Here is a 21,378-nt window from a genome sequence, read left to right as displayed (position 1 = left end):
ATGCGGTTTAGGGCGGACCGCACTGAACGTGTCCCACGGTTTTTTCATGGAGCGTGCTTGGCAATGACATTAAGCAACCCAGCAGCAAGTCCCTAAAGGTTGTTGGGCCACAATGTATTATTTGTACGTGGAGAGATGGGTGGAAACATATTTATTTAATTTGTTACCAACAAAGCACCACTGAAAGTGCATACGTGATATTTTTTCAATACAGTACGGCTTTTATTTGTGAACACAGCCCCATCGTGAAGGTGGAGTGCACCTGCCAATAACACCTGGCAAGCCAGCAGCAGCAGCAGTAGTTTAACAGGTCTGACTCTGCAGACGAGGCCCTGAAGGTTAAGAGAGGTTCAGAATTTTCCTTGAAAAAGAAAGCAGTTGAAAAACATTGGTGCGGAAGAGTCGTAGGCTGATGGGTAAACAAAATATTTTACAAGGAAAAGCGGACATCCTGTCTCTTCATAATATATTTGACAATAACTTCCCATCTGTTCGTGATATATACTGTATACACGTTAAACCTTCGACGAGATGCCCGACCAGTAGGGTGGGAGGAGATGAAAATTGTGCGATAAAAAATGGTGCCGTTATCTTCTTCAAAAATGTAAATAGATATTTGTTGTCGTCCTGTTGCGTATAAATAATTTAGAAAATCAAACTCACGCATGCGCATGCACGGGTACGGATGCAGAGACACACAAACGTACATCGATTTTCCTCGGCAATGCCGAATGAACTGCGGCTGATGCTTAACCTGACAATTCCTCATCAGCTACTGCTGCAACAAAACAACAAATACCTTACAGTGATCTCATTAGCCAAAACGTCAGCTTCAATTCCGCAGTGTTTGTTTTCTGGATGATCGTATTAAAATCCCGGTTTAAAAAAAAACCAGTGGAAATGAAAAAAAAATCATCACTCCTTTTCCCCAAGACGTCACAAACACTGCAACATGATTTCCTCCATAGGCCAAGAGATTCTCGTTATAATGCTTGATGTAGACAGGATTTAATGAGAATTGATCTCGAAAGGAGTTTGTGCCACTTGAGTGCATTTGACGTCATTCTACGTCAGTCTTAAGTCGTTAAAAAAATATATGTCTCCTGAAATAATATGAATTAATTCGTAAAACAATCCTCTATGCACTCAAACTGTCCGAAAACGTCGCGTTCTTCAGCTCACCGTAATGCATTCATCCACAGTGATAGCTATTGGGGAACTGCAGTTCTCTTAAAAGCGTAACGCACTCGACCTGGGCGCATGTTTAACTCTTAACACAATTATGAACATCAGGTTTTTCGAAAGCACAAGGGCTCTATGCTGTGCTTGACAGGACTGCTGGCTTTCCCCCACATGTGAAGCGCAGCTTAAACATTCGGTCGCGTAAATATTACAATCAGAATACGTTTACAGCGCATTGTCAATCAACTGCTGGATGAATCCCCCCCCCCACACACAGCATGTCAGTCGGACGTTTGGCCATACTTCACCATGCTGGTCAGTGTGCGTTGGTGGAGTTGAGGTGGTGGGAGGGGGGGCGGGGTTCAGGGTCTAGGACTCTTTCAAATATAATTCGCCACTAACGTTAGCCACGATTGAAAATCAAACTCAGGTCAACGGGTTCGTAGCGCAGCGTGCTAACCACGGCGTCGCTGCTCCACCAAATCATTCAGTGTACGCACAGTCATGTAACATATAGGATTAATACTGGACGTGAATGAGGCAGCTTGCATTGTATGCTACCTTGTGGTAATCTCGCTTTGTATTAAAAGCAGCATGAAGCATGCACGTTGAACTTCTGTCGCACCGTACGTAGCCAACGGTGCTAATCGGAGGTGCGGTGGAAGGACAACAAACTAAACACGAGAGCATGTTCTATAGAGAAATGAGATTCCAATCAAAGGTTCCAGAGCGACTCTGAAACCGTTCGAACCTTCCAAACGGCGCGCCCTCTCTGAGCGAGGAAAATTGCCGCGGCATTTCTGATGAGTTCGGTTTGTGCCGCGATTGCCTCTTCCAGCTCGTTCGGTTTGTGGAATAAACGGAAGGGGAAATAACAACGACGTATAATGCCGTCTCTCAGGTGCCTCCTGACGCTCGGTTGTACATGAAGTTCGAGCCCGGCGCTTGGCAGTCTGAGCTGGCGCCCGTCTTGCGTTTCGTTGAAATGTCGTTGCTGTTGTTGCAAGCGACTGCTTGGCACGACATCGACGCGTCGACGGCGGCGTCACCGATTGCAATTCTCCTAACCGTTCCCGCCGCGCCCGTCCGGCCGCGTACGTGAGCACGCGCGCCTTCCTAAAAGGTGGAAAATCGATGGGTATTTTTAGCCGGATGTGTTAGCGCGCGGCCCTTCCGTCGTGTCGCATATTTACTCTCATTTCAACCAGGCCAGCAGAGACCCAATGTGGCACCCGCGTGAGCTTAGCACAAAGAAAACGTGAACGTTATATTCTTAGGTTTTTTCGGTAAAGCCAAGTAGGTAAAAAATTAAAATTAATAAAAGTAAAATAAAATAAAAATCACGACGTTTCGGAGGCAACACAAGCTTCCGTCTTCAGGTGGAACCGTCACAGCCCGACAGCTGTATCAAGTAAATGAGAGATTACAGGAGATACCACTCCGTATATATAATGGTTGAGGGGGGGGGGGGGAAGGGCCAGAAATGGCCCATTTTTTATTATTATGGTAAGGTGCGGCTTGAGACTGAATAGACTGCATAACAAAAGACTGATCCTTTGTTATGGAGATGTTCGGTTTGTGTGAAAAAAGAAAGCTAAACCTGGTAGAAAGCTAAACCTGGTAAAACAAAACTGGCTGTCCATCAGTAACCTGCAATAGTTTTCTGTCAAATAAGATGGTCGAAATAAGTGTAGTTAAATCTTTTTGTTGCATGGTTAATCACATCTTTCCAATGATTAAAGGTGCGGCTTGAGACTATGAATAGACTGCATAACAAACGTTGCTTGCGATACCCTAGTTTTTTTGCAAACTAATTTCTTAGCTGCATCAACGATTTTTTTTTCGTACTGACTTTTGTGTTTAAGTTTGTTGTCATTTTGCCCACATCTCCGATTAGCGCGGTTGGCTATGTACGGTGTGAAAGAAGTTCGCACCGTACGTAGCCAACAATTGCAAACCGAGGGCATGAGAAACATTTTAGATTTGTGTTTCCTTCTTTGCATTTCACTTTTTATATTGAGAAGAGATGGTCTGGAAGAGTCCTCTTTTCATCATTTTCTTTGCTCGTGAACTTTTTTGTTGTTTTCATTTATTTTTACAATATTATTCAATTGTTGCCCTGTCACGAGATGAAGAATCCGTTTGGATATTTCTTCACAGCACGTTAGATAACAGACCGCAGTGAAAAAGGTGTCACAGGACCACTTCTGACATTTCCTTCAAGTGACCTCTAATCCACACTGAAGATCACTGCACTGTCCCGTGTGCCTAGCTGTAGAAATGTTCAACACAGCGCTCCGATTGATTTTTTTTATATTTTGGAAGCTGAAAGTTAGCCACATTACGTGAAAACTACATTAAATACGGTTGTTTTTGTGCAAAGCTGAGACCGTGGGATGCTAAACTTGAATATCCATTTTAAATAAACCAGTGACTGAAACCCACATTTGAACCTGGGGGATCTCAGTGGTGCTGGCTCATTGTTCTGATCCTTGAGCCACTTTCTCACTTATTGTTTGTTTTACTGTAATTTACTGTAATGTAAAAGCAAGTTTGTGTCTATACATGTGGAGGACGATTTTTTTCAGGTCAGCATACAGCAGCCAATGTCAGTGGGTGGTATCTGTGGTGTACGTTTCCCTCCAGAGCCAATGCACTCTAAAATGAATGTGCCTGCTCGAAAGGTGACTGGGCAGTTCCGGTATCAGAGCACTGCACATTCACCGCTGAGAGTCTGGGTTCGAGTCCAGGTTTGAGCTGTCTGTGATTTGACTGGATTCTCAATGGGGAGCAAGTTGTTGATCTCAACCAAAGCCGCCAGTGACAAGACAAAAAACAAACCCATCACAATGAGTTTGGGTTTTTTTATCACTTAATTTGGCTGAATTCCATCTCTGAGAATTAAATATATTTGCTTGTCTGTCGTGCGATGAACAGTCTCTATAGAGGGACGTGTGGGGAGGTGCAATGTGCCTCAGTAGTGTGGATTCAAAAGGTCACTTGAAGGGCTCTCAGAAGTCATTTTATGATTTCCTTTTCTGTGGGTCATTCTGTAACACACAGGGATTCATTGCTCTGTGACAGTTCCAAATGGATCCTTCATCTCGTGACGTAAAGTCAATAGCACAATGGGAAAAGTGGAATGTGACAGACAAAATAAAATAAATAGACTACCCACACGCTCAGCACCACTCTAGTGCTATGTGACCATGCACACATGGATATTGTGTCAATGTTCCACCAATTTATTCACGCATTTATATGAAAATCATCATCTCTGACACTTCTATTTTTAAATTGACTCGCAACATCCCATTCAAAAGGACATCCAATCCCATTATGGGAGTTTAATGTCATTAATTTGCAATGTAGTGGGACTTTGGCTTCAGGTCTTTTTTTGAAATGGGATTCTAATGAGGACACCAAGATAAATAATTGCAACCCACCCCTCCCTCCCCCAGCCTCATTGTTTATTAACACAGGGCCTTTAATATTCACATGGTGGTCACTGGGGAGACACGATTTCACTGTAAATGTCTCAATCATAAGATGACGTTTCTGAGAACACGGTGCCTCCTATTACCTCGTTATGATAGGGCATCTAAAGTCCAGTGGTGAACGTGTTCTTTACTGAGAGTCACACGCTCTTCACCTTACATTTCCTCAGTGGTTTCACATCCTTATGCTGACCAGGCTCAAACATTGCTTAGTAGCAGAGGACACAGGGGTGCTCTGTAGGTACGTATGTATATTGAACACAAGCACGTGTGGTTAATACAGACCGAGATCCCTGCAAAAGGTTTATATTTGGTGTTTGAATATCTTAACGCCTGTTTTATTGCCAGAAAGTCTAAAACATATTCTTACTTTTCACACTCGCTATTTGGCCGCAACAAAGACTTGGACTGTAAGCAAACAATTCGCTTGTCGATAACACTTATGGCACGTACACATGTACGTACGTATGTGTGTTGAATTTCTTTCGCACCGTACGTAGCCAACCGTGCTAATCGGAGGTGCGGGGAACTGACATCTCTGAAGCCTATGGTCACCTTGCTGTGTTATTTCATGGTTTAATGATCTAAGCATAACACCACGCAGCTTATCCGTAGACTGCAGTGGACATTTTATTTTTATCTGTCTGTCAGCCTGTCCTTCAGTCACAGCACTTTTTGAGTAATTTCCATCGATCTTACCGGAAGGGATCAGTGACCTTTTCTATTGACAATGAGCTATGTCCAACCTATAACCTTTGGCCTAAAGCAATACAAATAAAAACATAATGACTGACATTTTTCTCCCCGGGCTCATTTAATGAGATATTAAGCCTAGCGAAGTTTCAGATTACTCATGTAATAATGCAGTTTTATTAACTAATGTACGTTTATTAAACAACGATGTTGCCCTGTCCGCTGGACGGTCTGGCATCAGCTGGTGTTTAAAAGTAAAGCGCGCAAAAATAAAACGACTTCCCTAACAATCAGGGCTACCACCTCTTCCTGGTTTCTCTCCTTGAGCTAGCGGTCCTGGGACATCTGTACGGTCTTGCCGGCACGTTAAAAGTCCCGTTTTTCCTCTCAGTATGCGTAATAATGCAACCTCTCGAGGCAATGCATGCACACGTGGTTGTACCCTCTTCTGGTATTGCGAGACGTTTTTATTTCCGATGGGACCTTTGCTTTGCCAGTATCAGAGTATGATGAGTAAGAAGAGGTTTTTTTAACCCTTCCTGCCAATAAAACAGTTGTTAAGATGTTCAAATATATATCTATTTGGTATCTATCTGCATTGAAGCACACGTACTTGTTGCAAAACATTAATTATCAGAGGATGTTTGTTTGCATGTTTTGCCACAAGTATGTATGGTTAATGCAGACTTGATTCCTTGCAAAGAATATCTATTTGGCGTTTGGACATCTTAACACCTGTTTTATTGCCAGAAAGGGTAACACCTATTCTTATGATAATAGTTTTTTTACCCTTCTATCTGGCAACAAAACTGACACCTTTTTTACAAGGAGTCCAATCAACTTCAAGGACAGTGCATATATTATCTGAGTTATGTTTTTGTTTACATTATGGCTGCAGGTATTGTGGTCTATGCAAACATGACTCCTTGTAAAAAAGGTGTCAGTTTTGTTGCCAGATAGAAGGGTAAAAAAACAATTATCATATTTTTTACTGGCAAATGAGGTTCCAATGGTGTAAACCTATTCTTATCTTTTATATTCTTCTTCTACCCATGACACGTTCCTACATTGTGCACCTCAGCGGTGGCAACCCGACTGGACGACAACAACATCAACAACATCTCACTGTGCTCAGGAGGATGCGGCACACTCTGGGGCGAGCGGCCAGGGTCGTGGCGTAGCTATCGAGTGTGCAGGCGGTGCAACTGCACCGTGGCCCATGGGCTGAAGGGGAGCAGGTGCTGCAACTACGCAGAGCAGGGAAAATCAGACGTGGGGGGGGGGGGGCCCGTTGATAAACATGGAATGTCCTGGATTGATGTTGTTGTTGTTGTACCTCAAAGGTGGCAACTGGACTCACTACTTCACCTGTGGCGTGCACTATCTGCCTCTGTTTGGATTCGCACGGACTCAGATGTGCTGCACTGCCCCTGTGGATTTTAACCCCCAGGATGCAGGAGGGGGGGGGGGGGAGCACCACGCTCTTGACCGCAGATCGGCAATCCCACCGAGCGCTTGGCAGAAAAGGGCAGCTTTATTAATAAAATATTGAGCGCACAGCTGCGGAGAAATTGCTTATTGACAGGTGTTTGCTCGCTCCTACGATTGCATTGATGACGAAATGGAATATGAATGTGTGAACCCTTGACGGACACCCACGGTACCAAGTCACCGTGCCGGTGTCAAGCATTAAAAAATTCACCGGACTGCTGTGCCAAAGATGAACACGTGGATTGGAGCTCGTACGGAGGAGGTTCAAACTGTTAGGAAGAGCGAGTGGGGTTGTGCTCGGGATATGTCGCGGCTAGGAGGGATCGTGGACCGATGGTGAATTATGGTCGCGGAGTGGTAGCCAAGGAACGGAACGCCTCTTGCGAGGACGTCCGCCGCGATGAAGTCAGCTCACGTGTCGGTGCTCGGTGGACTAAGTGCGTCGCAAGATCCTGAGACGTTTTGGAGGCTTGGAGAGGCCTTCATCCGGCAGTAGGTTCATCATGGCTACTGCTATTGATGACGCACAAAAGGAAACCAGCGTCCGTTATGCAAGGTGCGGATGATAATTGGCATGTGCTGGAATTCTGGTGATAAATTCGGCAAAATTAGTTAATTCAGCAAACGAACCGTATCTCATTTGGCTCATTCGAAATAACAGCACTTTATGAACAATAGTAAATGCCTAATTTGATATAAAACATAGTTTAGAATTAATAATTAACGTTTTTTTAAATATACACCATGCGACAAAACGTTACTAAAATTAATATGTATTTCAGTTTTGAGATGCAAACCCATCTGCTTTTCTGACACAAGAGGCCACAGGAAACGCTGCTGGGAATTTACGTGGAGGTCTGTAAATGTGGATGTCTAACTGCCATTACCATGGCCCCACGACTTGAATTATGTGGCACCGTAGTCCCAAAAGTATTAAAAAACCGTTGATAATTGGGGAATTCCGATGGGGCCAGTAATCCCAAATCGCAGCTGCATTGGGAATACCGCAAAGAATCTCGCTTCCGTGGATGTTACCGTGATGGGAGTGCACAAATTTGGAAAGCCGTTGTGTTCTCAGAAACATTCGGAAGCATTCGTTCATTACCCAGAGAAGCCCCACTCATGTATAAAGCCAATTCCTTTAAGTATTGGTTTCCTTTGGATTTTTCCAGAATTATTTTCTATTCTCATCTGGCACATGGCAGCAATATGTTTAGGAGCTAAGTGCCAATGTCGAGGTCTGTTATCCACGACGAGAGAGCTTTAGACGATTTCATGTCTTCCTCTCAAGGAATTCATCATGTGGTCCATAGTTTGGCTCGCATTTTTTGTCAGAATAAAATCAATGAGTAAAAAAATAATCGCACTTGCTCTGTGTGTGAATAGATACTTGGTCTCGTGCCATTACAACCAATAGCGCAATTGGGACAGAATTTGGGGAAAAGGTTAGAGCATCAACAACAATTATTAAGGAGAGCACTCAAAGGCCGTACAGATGAGTAGGGCAGCATCCTGCTGTACGGCCTCCTACTGGTAACCCCACGTGTGTACTCTGTGCTTTCACGGATTAAACTGTGCTTTCAAGAATACTAAGTAACAAACCATTTTTTTTTTATTTTACCAGATAAAGCCCACTGAGCTATACAGCTCTTTTTCAGAAGCGACCTGGCCACAAATGAAAGCTCAACGAAGTGGCTTATCAGCAGATGAAGATTTATAGCAGTCAAATACTCTCAACGCATGTTTCTAAATGTGGAGGGAAAAACCCGAGGACCCGGAGAAAAATCCACATGACCACGGGGAAAACAAGCAAATTCCAAATATACAGCAGGCGTCAGGGTTGGGATCAAACCCACGACCTCCTGTATACCAGGCGAAGTAGTTAACACATCGCCACCGTAGCACACCAAAGTAAAACAACCCATCCCATACATCCTACTTTAACGGTAAACCTTGCAGTCGGTTTCCTAGGAACAAAAAACCGTTGCAAAAAAAATAAAAAAAATTACGGAAAATATCTTGAGGTTAAAACTTCCACATTTGGATTGTTTTCAAATCCTGTTGCAATTTCAGTGCCCTCGCATTCTTTTGGGGATTTAAGGTCAGAAAGAAAGGGGGGCTCGCGTCCTTGAATCATTTTCCACAGTGATGCTCAGCGGCGTGGCGAGGCACACGTCTCGATAGATCAGGGTTGAAGAACGTTTGGAAACCGTTTTCATAAATCTGGGTAAAATACAAGGTCATATTCCATGGCCCACTTAGCATTCATTTTTCACTTTTCTCTGCCACGTGATTGATGGCTGGCTTTAGTTTTTTTTTAAGCTGTAGTCAGCGTTTTTTCCTTTATATTTCTACCCCAGCCGCCTCATGATTAGTACAGCTGCCACGGAATAGTCATCCGTGTGACTGCACCATATTTTTTCCGAGAGTGAGCAGCATTAGTGTTTTCTTCCAAAGACTTCAAATCAAACAAGGGCGGCATGAATATTTTACGAACCGTTACTTAAAATTTGCGCTCCGTGCGTTACATTTTTTTACGCCTGTTCTACTTTCACGCAGTATCCGTGTGTAAAAGGCACTCGTTATAGAAACAAAAAGACATCATGCTCTGATACGTGCATTGTCTTTGTACTGTTCGCATTTTGGTGTTCTCTGGTCTGACACTGGTGAGAAGGCTGTCTCTGGTGTAGGCCAATCAGTTTCAAAGACAACGCAAATATTATCAGAGCATGTTTGTTTGCATGTTCACCACAAGTATGTGTGGATAATACAGACCTGATTCCCTGCAAAAGGTTTCTATTTTGGTGTTTGAACATCTTAACGCCTGTTTTATTGCCAGAAAGTGTAAAACATATTATTATTTTTCACACTCGTTATTTGGCCGCAACAAAGACTTGGACTGTAAGTAAACCATTCGCTTGTCAATGACACTTATGACAGGTACACGTATGTGTGTTGAATTTCTTTCGCACCGTACGTAGCCAACCGTGCGAATCGGAGGTGCGGGTGAAGGACAACAAACTAAACACAAAGAGCAGTTCTAAAGAAACGAGTTTGTTCATCTAGATGATGATTTAAAAGTGCATAGCTCCAGTGGGCTTCCTGATATCGGAAGGAAAAGCGTTCCAGACGGCCGCAGAAGCGCGCCTGAACGCGCGCACAGCATGCAGTGACCGCCGTCTTTGTAAACAGACGCAGCAGGTAATGAGTGACGGGCGAACGCGTGCGACAGACTGTGTCAGTAGCCACGAAATGGCTGCTGACTTTTGGAGAGGCAAAGTTGTAAACTCGAATGCGCACAAATTCAGAAGGGGTGGGGTGGGTGGGGGGGGTGCAAATGTGCAGACAGACCCATTATACGAGGTGGCAGGCAGTATAAAATGTGGGCAGGCAGGGAGGCGGACAGGTCCATAAACCGCCAGACACAATTCTCTTCTCAGCTTGACATTAACTTATCATTCTCCAGCAGCGAACGGTGCCGAATCTGGAAGCTGGCAGCCCGAAAGCCCGCCAGCGTCCCTGCTTGTGGATGCGGTGATTGAACTCACCGACAGCGAGTTTGGAAGCACGTGTCCTCTTTCTCTTTTTTCTTATTTAACGATTGAGGCGTTTTGACCACGGCGAGGACATCGCAGAACTCGTGGTCTGCAGTCGGTGATCTACCCTCTGCAGGATGCAGGCCTGTCCGCGCCGAAGTTAACGGCACCGTCTTGTTGAAGGCTCAACGGGGGATCCTTTTCGCTTTCGCATACCACACACATGTCGGTGATGTGCACGTCTTCTTCGAACGCTGGGGAGCCGGACAAGCCCCTCTCTGTACCAGCGTGGACGGCACCCTCGTGTTCACCTTCTGAAGCGCTCGCTCGTCACCGTGGCGTGCGCGATAACCACCACCACCACCACCACGTGACTTTTCTTTCGTGTTGTGCGCGGTGCATTTAGCGCAACAGCGCATGGATTTATAGGGTCAGTTTTCATTTGTTGGTGACTTTGTGTATTTCATATCGGAATCGCCTCCAGTGCTGTTGCTGCTGGCGGCAATAAAAGTGGTTTAAAAGTCAGATACTACACGTGGCTGTCGCCCCGTGAGCCGGGTGCCACTGCGACCGCTCGCGGTGCGGTCACTCGTTTGGCCCCCAAACGAGTTACTTGTAAACGCCACCGCTGGGGAGACGAGGATGGCCGGGCGTGGTTGCCGGCCACACCGCCATCCCACAGCGGCCTTAACGGGTGCTCGCTAACAGCACTCGAACCCGCTCCCACTTGTGGATGTTATTTTATTTTTCGGTCCTGTTTGGGCGAATACTCCCCCCCCCCCATCCTCTCTCTCTCTCTCCCACCTTCTCCTTCCTCTCCCCTGACATGACCAAGTCCCCGATCGTTGCCCCAGCGTGAGTGGGGCAGTGAGCCCAATCCCCGTTCCCTCCCTGACCCCCGTGTGCACATGGCCTCTGACTTGTCGTCCCCTTACCCCCCCCCCCCCATCGCTCACTCGTACTGTGTAATGGGCTCTTGTTCAATAAATAAATAAATAACAACAACAACAATTAATAACAGCACTTGCCCCACCGGTCCATTAAAGGCCATAACGGGGGGGGGGGGGGGGGGAAATCTTTGTAATTTTTTTGTTTTGTGTTTTTTTTTGCCTTGGCGCGTCACACAGAACCGCATGCACGAGAGCCTGCACCTCTTCAACAGCATCTGCAACCACCGCTACTTCAACGCCACCTCCATCGTGCTCTTCCTCAACAAGAAGGATCTGTTCGAGGTGAAGGTGAAGAAGGCTCACCTCAGCATCTGCTTCCCCGACTACGACGGTAGGGTTCGACCGGCACACACCGCAGAATCTGCTTCCCCGACTACGACGGTAGGGTTCGACCGGCACACACCTCAGCATCTGCTTCCCCGACTACGACGGTAGGGTTCGACCGGCACACACCGCAGAATCTGCTTCCCCGACTACGACGGTAGGGTTCGACTGGCACACACCGCAGCATCTGCTTCCCCGACTACGACGGTAGGGTTCGACCGGCACACATCGCAGAATCTGCTTCCCCGACTACGACGGTAGGGTTCGACCGGCACACACCGCAGCATCTGCTTCCCCGACTACGACGGTAGGGTTCGACCGGCACACACCGCAGCATCTGCTTCCCCGACTACGACGGTAGGGTTCGACCGGTACACATCGCAGCACCGAGCCCGGCAGGGAGGGAGAGAGAGAGCAAAGCGACGAAGGACAGGGTCAAACGAATGTGGATTTGACAGCTCTCGGCACGGCAGACCCTGGAGACTCGTTAATTAAGGAGAGTCCTGGATGGGAATAAATAAACGTTCGATCTGATTGCGCGGGTTTTTATCCTGAAAGAAAGAAAAAAAAACCCTCACTGAGTTTCGACAACTTGCTTCTTTCGGACGCGCGATGTTTGGCCGATTCCATTGATGAGTGTTTCAAAATGTGTGGGCAGGGAGCAAAGCACCTGGCGAAAATCCACACACGCACACACAACGATTAACACTCGAGGCACCGCACAGATGGATGCAACGATCCACTCTTCTGTACTCTTCTCCTTTGGCCAGCTCACCAACGGGTTCGGGAGTTTTGCAAATCCGTGAGATTCACCCCCAAAGTGCTAAACCACTGGTGTGCACCACCATACCCAGATGATTTGTAAGCGAAGTATGCTGTACGTTGGAAGAAAGTGGATTGCCCACACATACACGCATGCATGTCCATTAAGGGTTGTGTAATAATGCATCGATTCGACGAGCAAAATCGATTACGACGATCGTGCTATGTGCGTGGAAAGATCGTTTCTTTTCACTTGAGGCCACTATATTCACTGGAATAATCAACATTAATAATAATCTTGATTTGAAGCTTTCGTGACAGCAGGAATCCATACTCTTTGGTTCTTTCGGTAAAGTCACATAGGTAGAAAAATAATAGATCACGACGTTTCGATCGCAACACATGCAATCGTCATCAGGTGGGACAACCACAGCAAGATAACACTGCTGAAGTATTGCTGAAGTATTTCAGTAGTTTTTTCTAACTACGTGTTTTTACCGAAAGAACCAAAGAGTATTGATAATCATGATTAGTCACAGCTCTTGTCAATTCACTGCTGAACGAAGGCCTCCACATGCCGTGTCAGTCACGGGGGTTGTTTATTTGACCATACTTCACCATGCTGGGCAGTGCGGCTTGGTGAAACGGGCAGTCTCGGAACTAGTTCAGATATTGCTCGTCACTGATGCGAGCTGTGTGGCCAGGAATCCAACTCAGGTTCAAGTGCAAGTTCATGTATTAGGTGTAGCCCTGTGAGCCATTCGGCTCTTGATTCGGGTGCAACCGCAACAAACAAAAAACAAAAACATGAACAAAAAACATCTTAAAGTGAATATGTAACTGAGTGCAAACAGAAAATCCAAGAAAAGACAGCAAAATATTGCAGAAAGAAACACCGTACACCAACAATGTGTGCAAAAATCCCAGTGGGATGCAAGTCAAACAACCAACAACAACCACAAGACAACTTAGATTAAGGCCATCAGTCTAACTCTGTACTACAACAAACAAACATGGCTTAACCAGGTCCAGAACCCGGCGCACTAACCACTGCATCACGTCTCAAACTTCTCCGGCAGTCTTGTTTATACTCTACATCAAGACAGTCAGTTGAAATGTGAGACTGAGGAATGTTACTTTCCAGGTGTGCACTGCATTACGAGATGATTGATTTTTTTGCCACATTTCTGTTCGCTTTCACACAAAACAGGGCCCAACACTTACGACGATGCGGGTAATTTCATCAAGATGCAGTTCCTCGACCTGAACATGCGTAAGGAATCCAAGGAGATCTACTCACACATGACGTGCGCCACCGACACCAAGAACGTCAAGTTCGTGTTCGACGCCGTCACCGACATCATCATCAAGGAAAACCTCAAGGACTGCGGCCTCTTCTAGAGCAAGCAGCGGCAAGCCGCCCTCAAGGGAGGCTGCGCCCACGTGCAGTGTGAACGCCGTGTGAGCGTGTGGATTAATCGTCGTCGTTGTGGTCATGGTCGTGGTCATCTGCCCCTTCCGTCAGCTCGTTCCCGGCGATAGGGGCCGAACGAAATTCCCCCTCCCCCTACCGCCCTCCCATCCCATGGTCCCATGGTTCTCCTTCTGTAGCTAACGTTTGCTGCTTCGTTCCGTTCTTCTCGAGCTTTCGCCGCAGGTTATATCGACCTTGATTTGTGTCGTCTTCCCCTTCTCCCGTTGTCTTCCATTTTTCTGAGCGCCGGAGTGGGTTTAACCGTCACAGGGCTCGTACGCTCGGCATCGCTTTGAGTGGCACAATTAAAATGCCCCGCTAATATTTGAGCGCATCGGCCTGCCAGATGATCCGGCTAACCCAAGGTATTTATTTTTCTAACGGCAGCGCTACAGTACTGTCTATAGCACACGTGCATGTCGATCTACTGCTGGATGAGGGCATCCCCAGCGCTGTGCGGGTCGTGGAGATTATTTGACTGTACTTCACCACGCCGGCCAGAGTTTAATGGTGAAGGCGTGGGGGTAATAGGCGTGTGAGTATAGAACAATCTATTTTGCCGCACTATCGTGTACGCTGTATTATCTTATACGGCACCATGGGGTATTCAACTTTTGGGGTGCTGCACCGCTCAAAAAGTAATGTCTTTTGTAATTTGTAAGACAACGTTGGCTTAGTGTTGTCAGTAATGCAGGAATAACAGTGTGTAGATATTGCACATTGTGACGTGTCATAGTTATACGACTTGTTGGTATGAAACAAAAGAAGAAATATATTGCAAAACTAGACTTCCAGTTAACTTTTTGTTTGTATGAGTTGCTGTTTATTCGGTAAAAAAAAGTGTTTGGGGAAACTGATGGGAGGGATTCAAATGTATACGAAGTCGCTGAATAAATGACTTTAGGGCAGTGAATATGTCTCGAGTCAAAATAGACACGGCATGACTTCTGTCCAGATACAATCCGGACACCTGCTTTAACACCAGCACGTACATCACAATGCACGTTCGCCAGCAGCAACTGTCAAACATAAACAATTCCATTTCGGGGAGAAAAAAAAAACAAGAATTACTCAGATTATTCGAATCGGTGTTGATTCGAATCGGACGAGTGAATTACCCCCCTACTCCTTTAATTGAAACCTGGTAATTATATTCCATTTAATAATGCGTTGAAGGACCACACGCAAAAAAATACAACCAACATCGGCAACCAGTGGCCAATGGGCCACACATTTCTTAAGACGCGACATCAGGGGGTCGGCAACCTAAATAACAAGATGAGACATTATTTTTCGAATTCGGTCAAAAAAGACAAAGCTGTAATCAATGCGATTGAATATGAAACGGTGGTGGTCCTTCATAAATAACGGCCACGAAGCGGTCCTTGATGAGCCCCGTACGGCTCCGGACTCCGCAGGTCTCCTACCCCTTCCCATGGTGAACTGGACGTCCATGTTTAAATGGACTTCCATGGTGAAATGGACTTCCATGGTGAACTTGACTTCCATGGTGAAATGGACTTCCATGGTGAACTGGACGTCCATGGCAAACTGGACTTCCATGGTGAACTTGACTTCCATGGTGAACTGGACTTCCATGGTGAACTGGACGTCCATGGTAAACTGGACTTCCATGGTGAACTGGACTTCCATGTTTAAATAGACTTCCATGGTGAACTGGACTTCCATGGTGAACTAGATTTCCATGGTGAACTGGGCTTCCATGGTGAACTGGACTTCCATAGTGAACTGGACGTCCATGGTGAACTGGACTTCCATGGTGAACTGTACTTCCATGGTGAACTGGACTCCCATGGTGAACTGGACTTCCATGTTTAAATGGACTTCCATGGTGAACTGGACTTCCATGGTGAACTGGACGTCCATGGTGAACTGGACTTCCATGTTTAAATAGACTTCCATGGTGAACTTGACTTCCATGGTGAACTGGACTCCCATGGTGAACTGGACTTCCATGTTTAAATGGACTTCTATGGTGAACTGGACTTCCATGGTAAACTGGACTCCCATGGTGAACTTTATATTTACACCGCACCTCCCGCGCTAGTCAAATCTCGAGCTGTCAGCGGCAGGTCGCAGCCTCGGTGGCAGCTGTCTCTGTGTAGCGCGGGACGAACGCATCACCTGCCTGCGAGTGGGATTTTGTGTATGTACGTATGTTGAACTTCTTTCGTACCGTACGTAGCCAACCTTGCTTATCTGTTGTGTGAAAGGCTGGGGGGCGGCGGTGGGGGGGGGGGCAATGTTGTTCGTACGTGGCTTTGCCTATGAAGTAATTCGATGGCAATGTACAACATTTGGCACATTTACATGTGTGCCGTCAAATCACAGTTCAAAACGTGCTACGACAGTTGTTGGCGAGTAGGGACGTGGAAGGAGTCAACGGCGAACGGGGCGTTGTGTGGGGCGCATGGGCCTGGAATCCCCGCGTGCCCACTCAATTCCATCGTTGCTCGCCGCTCGCTCTCTGTGACTCGGTTGTCAGCTCCGGTCTTTTAGCATCTGGTGACGATAAGAGCAGCGGGAACATTTTTCCGACTCGGCAGGCCGGCTCTCATGGGCGGACGTGCCCCGTCTGCCAGACAGAGCGCGTAAAAGGACGCGTGGAATGATTTTCAAGTGCAGGCGAATGCGTGCCAATGTCTGGGCGCGCGATGCCCGTTCAACCCACGCTTTCAGGAGCGGCTGCACTCAGGCCCAGACCTGTGCTGGTGCCCGGGCAGCACAGGACCGAAACGGAGCCAGGCTGTCATTTTCTCACAAACCCAATGACCTCATCCCATCTCATCTTGTCGCACTTCCCCTAACCCTACGGTCGGGCAGCAACTTTTCACGCTTAATGAAAGCGAACTCATTTTTTTTTAAACTCTGTAATGGTAAAACACTCCCCTGCGCAGTTTTAAAACGTAACGGAGCCTCGTGGTTGAGCAAGATCATTGACGTCACGGCTCGGGCTCCTCGTTTCTGCGTTGACCCCGTGAGATGACAACCCATTCCTAGAGGTCAGTCCGGCTGTAAAGTAGGTAGCACTGGGTCCTTTCATTCGGCTCACTTTGCTACGTTTCCACCACAATCGGGAAACAGGCCCAAACTGTGCTGGGCCATTCCAAAAAACAACCCCAGCAGGGCTCGTTTTTTTTAATTCCAACTCTTCGAGAGCCGAGCAGCTCTGTGCGCCCCACACCTCCTCTTCGCTTCCGTGGCCGTAGAGAAGCAAAACACGATTGTTTTAAAACAACGTTTTATATCTGTTCTGGTTAATTTACACCATCCCAAGCTCAAATGTAATATTCTTGAAATTTACACATTTTTCTATATACAAAGCACAACCCTGACATTGATTATAATTATGACTGTTTTATTACGCGCCACCCAGAAAATAGTGAGTGGCTCCCATCGGAAAGGGAGCTACACAGCTCGGTGTCTCAGGGCGTAATGGGTTGGTGGCTTAAACTGGTGAGTCTACACCGCGGTCATCCAGGCTGAGCCCACGTGACCAGCTTGCAATGCATGCCGGCTTGCTTCCCCCAGTGGTCGTGGGAACGTGGCAGCAGGCCCACTTGGAGAAAACTCTCGTCTAACTGTCCCTCCTCGCAGTGGGACACTGCGGGGATAGATGGATCCTTCGAGATGGCGTTGACCGAAGCACGGTTCTCCTTTGGTTGCATCAATGAGATAAAAGGCAAAAAAGCCGAGCGGATTTTTTTCTGGCAAATCTTGCAAATCAACCAAATGTAGCCAACATCAACAAGTCTTTACAGTAGGCACGGTGGCGATGTGTTTACTACGTCGCCTGGTATACAGGAGGTCCTGGCCTCGATCTCTACCTTGACACCTGCATGTTTGGAGTTTGCATGTCCTCCCCGTGGTTGTGTGGATTTTCTTCCGGGTGCTCCGGGTTTCCCCATCCACATTTACAAACACGCGTATGGAGTATTTGACTGCTATAAATGTTCACGTGACGATGAGCCACTTTGTTGAGCTATAATTTGTGGCCAGGTCGCTTCCTAAAAATAGTTAAAATAAATAGAATGAACCGAGGCTGTGGTGCACTTGTTTGGTAGATTTAATGCACATTGTTCCATACACACATTGTTCATACACACATTGTTCGTACACACAGTGTTCCACACACACATTCGCGTGTTTCATTTTGGTCGTGATTGGGGGCTTTCTGCACGGGTATATTGGCAATGGGAAAATTAAAAGGTTGTCAGAGGAGCTGGGAGTGTTTTTTTTTTCCAGTGCGTTCGTGTGCCTGGTATCTGATGTGACAGCTACAGATAATGCATGAAATACTTCCCATCTCCCAAGGTTAATGTTACAACTGCACAGTTGATCGAACACGCATTAACTTTGCGCTTCGTTGCATAATACCGTATCGCGTCTTCGCTTCAGCGAAATTCGAACTAAATTTGTGCGAGACTCTTACCGCGAGGTTGACGGTTACATTTTCGAATTAAGTGAAATTCAACGTAGTGAGTTTCTGCAATATAACAACGTCAAAAAAGTCCCACCTGCCTCATTATGTGCAGCTCATCTCAGGCTTAGTGCCGCATTGCAGAATTCGAGCTCACTTCATGGGGATTTAAAAATATAAACACAGCAATAGGGAGAGGTGCAACCCTTAAATTGCTTGCTCACGCCACCGCTGTGATAAGGAAGGGAACTCTAGATCATCCCTCGAGGGAATTTTGGCCTACTCTTCCACGCTGTCCTGATGTCTCGGCAGAGGTGAGGAGTAACCCAACATTTTACATAACCACACGCAACCTGGTAACCCACTTTACACTGCTGCATGGACACAGGGCGGGCGGGTGTGGGATTTAAGAAACGTGTCTCGATCGCAGGTCTGGTGTGCTAACCATCACACCACGGCAGCGGACCTCATCGAATAGCGAAACCGACAACACATTGCTCCGAGGTTACACGGCAGTTGTCTAAAACTCTCTTGGGGATTATGTAACAACTGTGGAATAAAGGAAGTGGTGTATTTAATACAAGAGAGTCAAGAATAATTAAAGGAAAAAATAGTGAAAGTTGCAATCTTGCTCCCCGACTTAATTTGGATGGGTCGGTAAAAATGTACGTCTTGCAATAAAATGTAAGCGATAAATATTGCAAAAATATTAAACGTCAACGTACTGCAAATGTGTTTGTCTTTGTTCCCGTGACATTTGCCCATCCCCTCTACATGATTAGCAGCCACTTACAGACTCTCGGGTGGTGAAGGGAGCCCACGAGAAATGAAAAGGAACTTTGATTTCATTAGATCGGAAAGGCAATCAGGACGACACTTTCTACAGGGCCAAAAAGAAACCGCGCTCGGAGAACGTATGAATCTTCTTGGTTCTTTCGGTAAAGTCACGTAGAAGGGAAGTAATAAAATAATAAAACATAATAAAATAATTCTCACGAAACGTCGTGAGAATTCGTGAGAATTATTTTATTATGTTTTATTTTTATTATTTTCTTACTTCCCTTCTACGTGACTTTACCGAAAGAACCAAGAAGATGAATCCCTGCAGTCACGAAAGCTTTAAATCAAAACGTATGAATCGTTTACAAGATCTAATTGCTGCGCGCACGTTGAGTGACTGAGTGCCGACAACTCCTTATAACTGCAGATGGCATGTGTTGGAACACTGCGAATATTACAGAGGGGCGTCAAATAATGAAGCCACGTGCAAACGTGGGACTCGCACAACAGCAATGCTATGATGCGGTTGTTTTGCGCGATCTCGTACATCGGAATTGCATTCAACATCAGGAGATGTAACGTCGTGTCGAATTGCGTGCGTGTAGGGATTGGCTGGCTTTGATTTGGACATGTTGAACATTGTTTACGTAACCGCCTGAAGCTGCTAAAACAATGAGTTATTCTCGAAAGAAATCACGACCTAGAATTGTGACAATTCAGATATGCGGAGAAATGTGAATTGTTACGCAGAATGTTAATGCAGAGCATGCGGTTTGTGCTTCCGATATCATGTAAAATGCTGTATCCCACTTAACATTGTAGAAAGATAAATAAAGAGTGGAATATATTAACAACACAGTCTGTGTTAATGTGCATATATTATATACAAACAGAAAACTGGTAATAAACATTTATTTATTGTTGAAATGAGTATTTATGCAGTGCGCATCTCTGATTTAAAGCTCGAAGCCAGTGGGGGATATCCCACACTCCGGTGATAGGGGCGAATCTATCCATAGGACAACCACTGTTGACTTTCCCACAAATCAGTACCTATTTTATCAACCCCCGAGGGATGATGGGCCGAGTTGACACTCAACCAGGATTCGAATTCGAAAAACCTTCCGATCGCGAGCCGTTTTCTTTACTGCTGGGAAAATTTAATTAAAAGTGGATTCATTAAAATGTTACGATCCAATGAAATGCTTCTAATAAAGACGAGTGTGGAAAAAATGAAGCAGTTAACACGCATTCACAACTGAAAGTCTTACATCAACGATCGCAAACTTCAGCAAAACGTCACGGATGCCGGCCAAACTTCATCGGCCACACACACGCACACCAAAAAAACACACGTGTGTCGCTTTCTTATTACGATTTGGGCGGAAGAAGATACGCAGCCGAGATGTTGCCTCTAATTTACAGTCGGACGCTCTGCCGTTTGCTGATCTCCCCGTAAAAAGAACCCCGCCCGCCGATGGCCGTTGAATTAAAACGGCCTCCATCGCTTCCGCGGAGATTCACCGGGACACCGAACACCACCGCAGCCGCCAGTAAGCGGCAGCGAAACATTTATTTCGGACAACGGGAGCCAATTTGCTGTGACCCCTCCCCACCCCTCCCCATGGGTCACGGTGATGTGCAGATGTCATTGCCTCCGACACCGTCAATTTGGGGCTTCGTTTAACAAATAAACAAAAAAGTCATACGGTCCAGCATCTTTACGAATGGGATGAATGTTAAAAAAGGTTCCTTTTTTTTGCCGCTTCTGTTGAGATTGAAAAGAATTTTGTTCGGTCGCAATTTGCGCGAGATGACTGGGTCTCTCTCCGCAGCGGAGAAACGAAGTCATGGCATTGACAGTTTAGAACGAGCGATGCATGATGAGATTTGCTCAATTTAGATGCCTTTTTGATAGAACAAAAAAGAATAGAGAGCATGTAGCTGATCATGGAGGGACATAACAAGCCAAGACAATTGACAGAGTATAGAGCCTCTCAATTTGTCAAGGTCTCAGGAACATGTCTTTCAGTAAGTGCCTCGAGCAGAATACTTTCTGCCGAAACATCCAATAAACCAGGATATATGTAAGTCCCTCCACGACAATCTAATACAAAAAAAACCCAGAACCAAAGTCGCCCTCAATGCGCCCGATCTCAATGGATCTCAGATGCTAAGCAGGCTTGAGCTTTGATGGCGCTTAGCTGGGCATTCACGGTGCACAAACAGGCTGCCATAGGGTTTGCAG

The 21,378-nt window shown here is 46.1% G+C and overlaps 1 protein-coding gene across 1 annotated transcript in view; it reads left to right on the top strand.

Moving 5' to 3' along the window:
- LOC144934793 (guanine nucleotide-binding protein G(t) subunit alpha-1) overlaps nt 1–14,096 on the top strand; it is an 84,555-nt gene extending 70,459 nt beyond the window's left edge. Inside the window, exons 8-9 of the mRNA XM_078860952.1 lie at nt 11,527–11,680; nt 13,646–14,096. Of these exons, the coding sequence (XP_078717078.1) occupies nt 11,527–11,680; nt 13,646–13,836 (345 nt within the window). The 3' untranslated portion in view covers nt 13,837–14,096. The remainder of the gene's footprint in view (nt 1–11,526; nt 11,681–13,645) is intronic.
- Nucleotides 14,097–21,378: the final 7,282 nt, after the last annotated feature.

This window comes from Lampetra fluviatilis, chromosome 11 (genome assembly GCF_964198595.1).
Source record: "Lampetra fluviatilis chromosome 11, kcLamFluv1.1, whole genome shotgun sequence".
NCBI classification, from domain to species: Eukaryota; Metazoa; Chordata; class Hyperoartia; order Petromyzontiformes; family Petromyzontidae; genus Lampetra; species Lampetra fluviatilis.
This window is presented reverse-complemented; position numbering and strand designations above follow the sequence as displayed.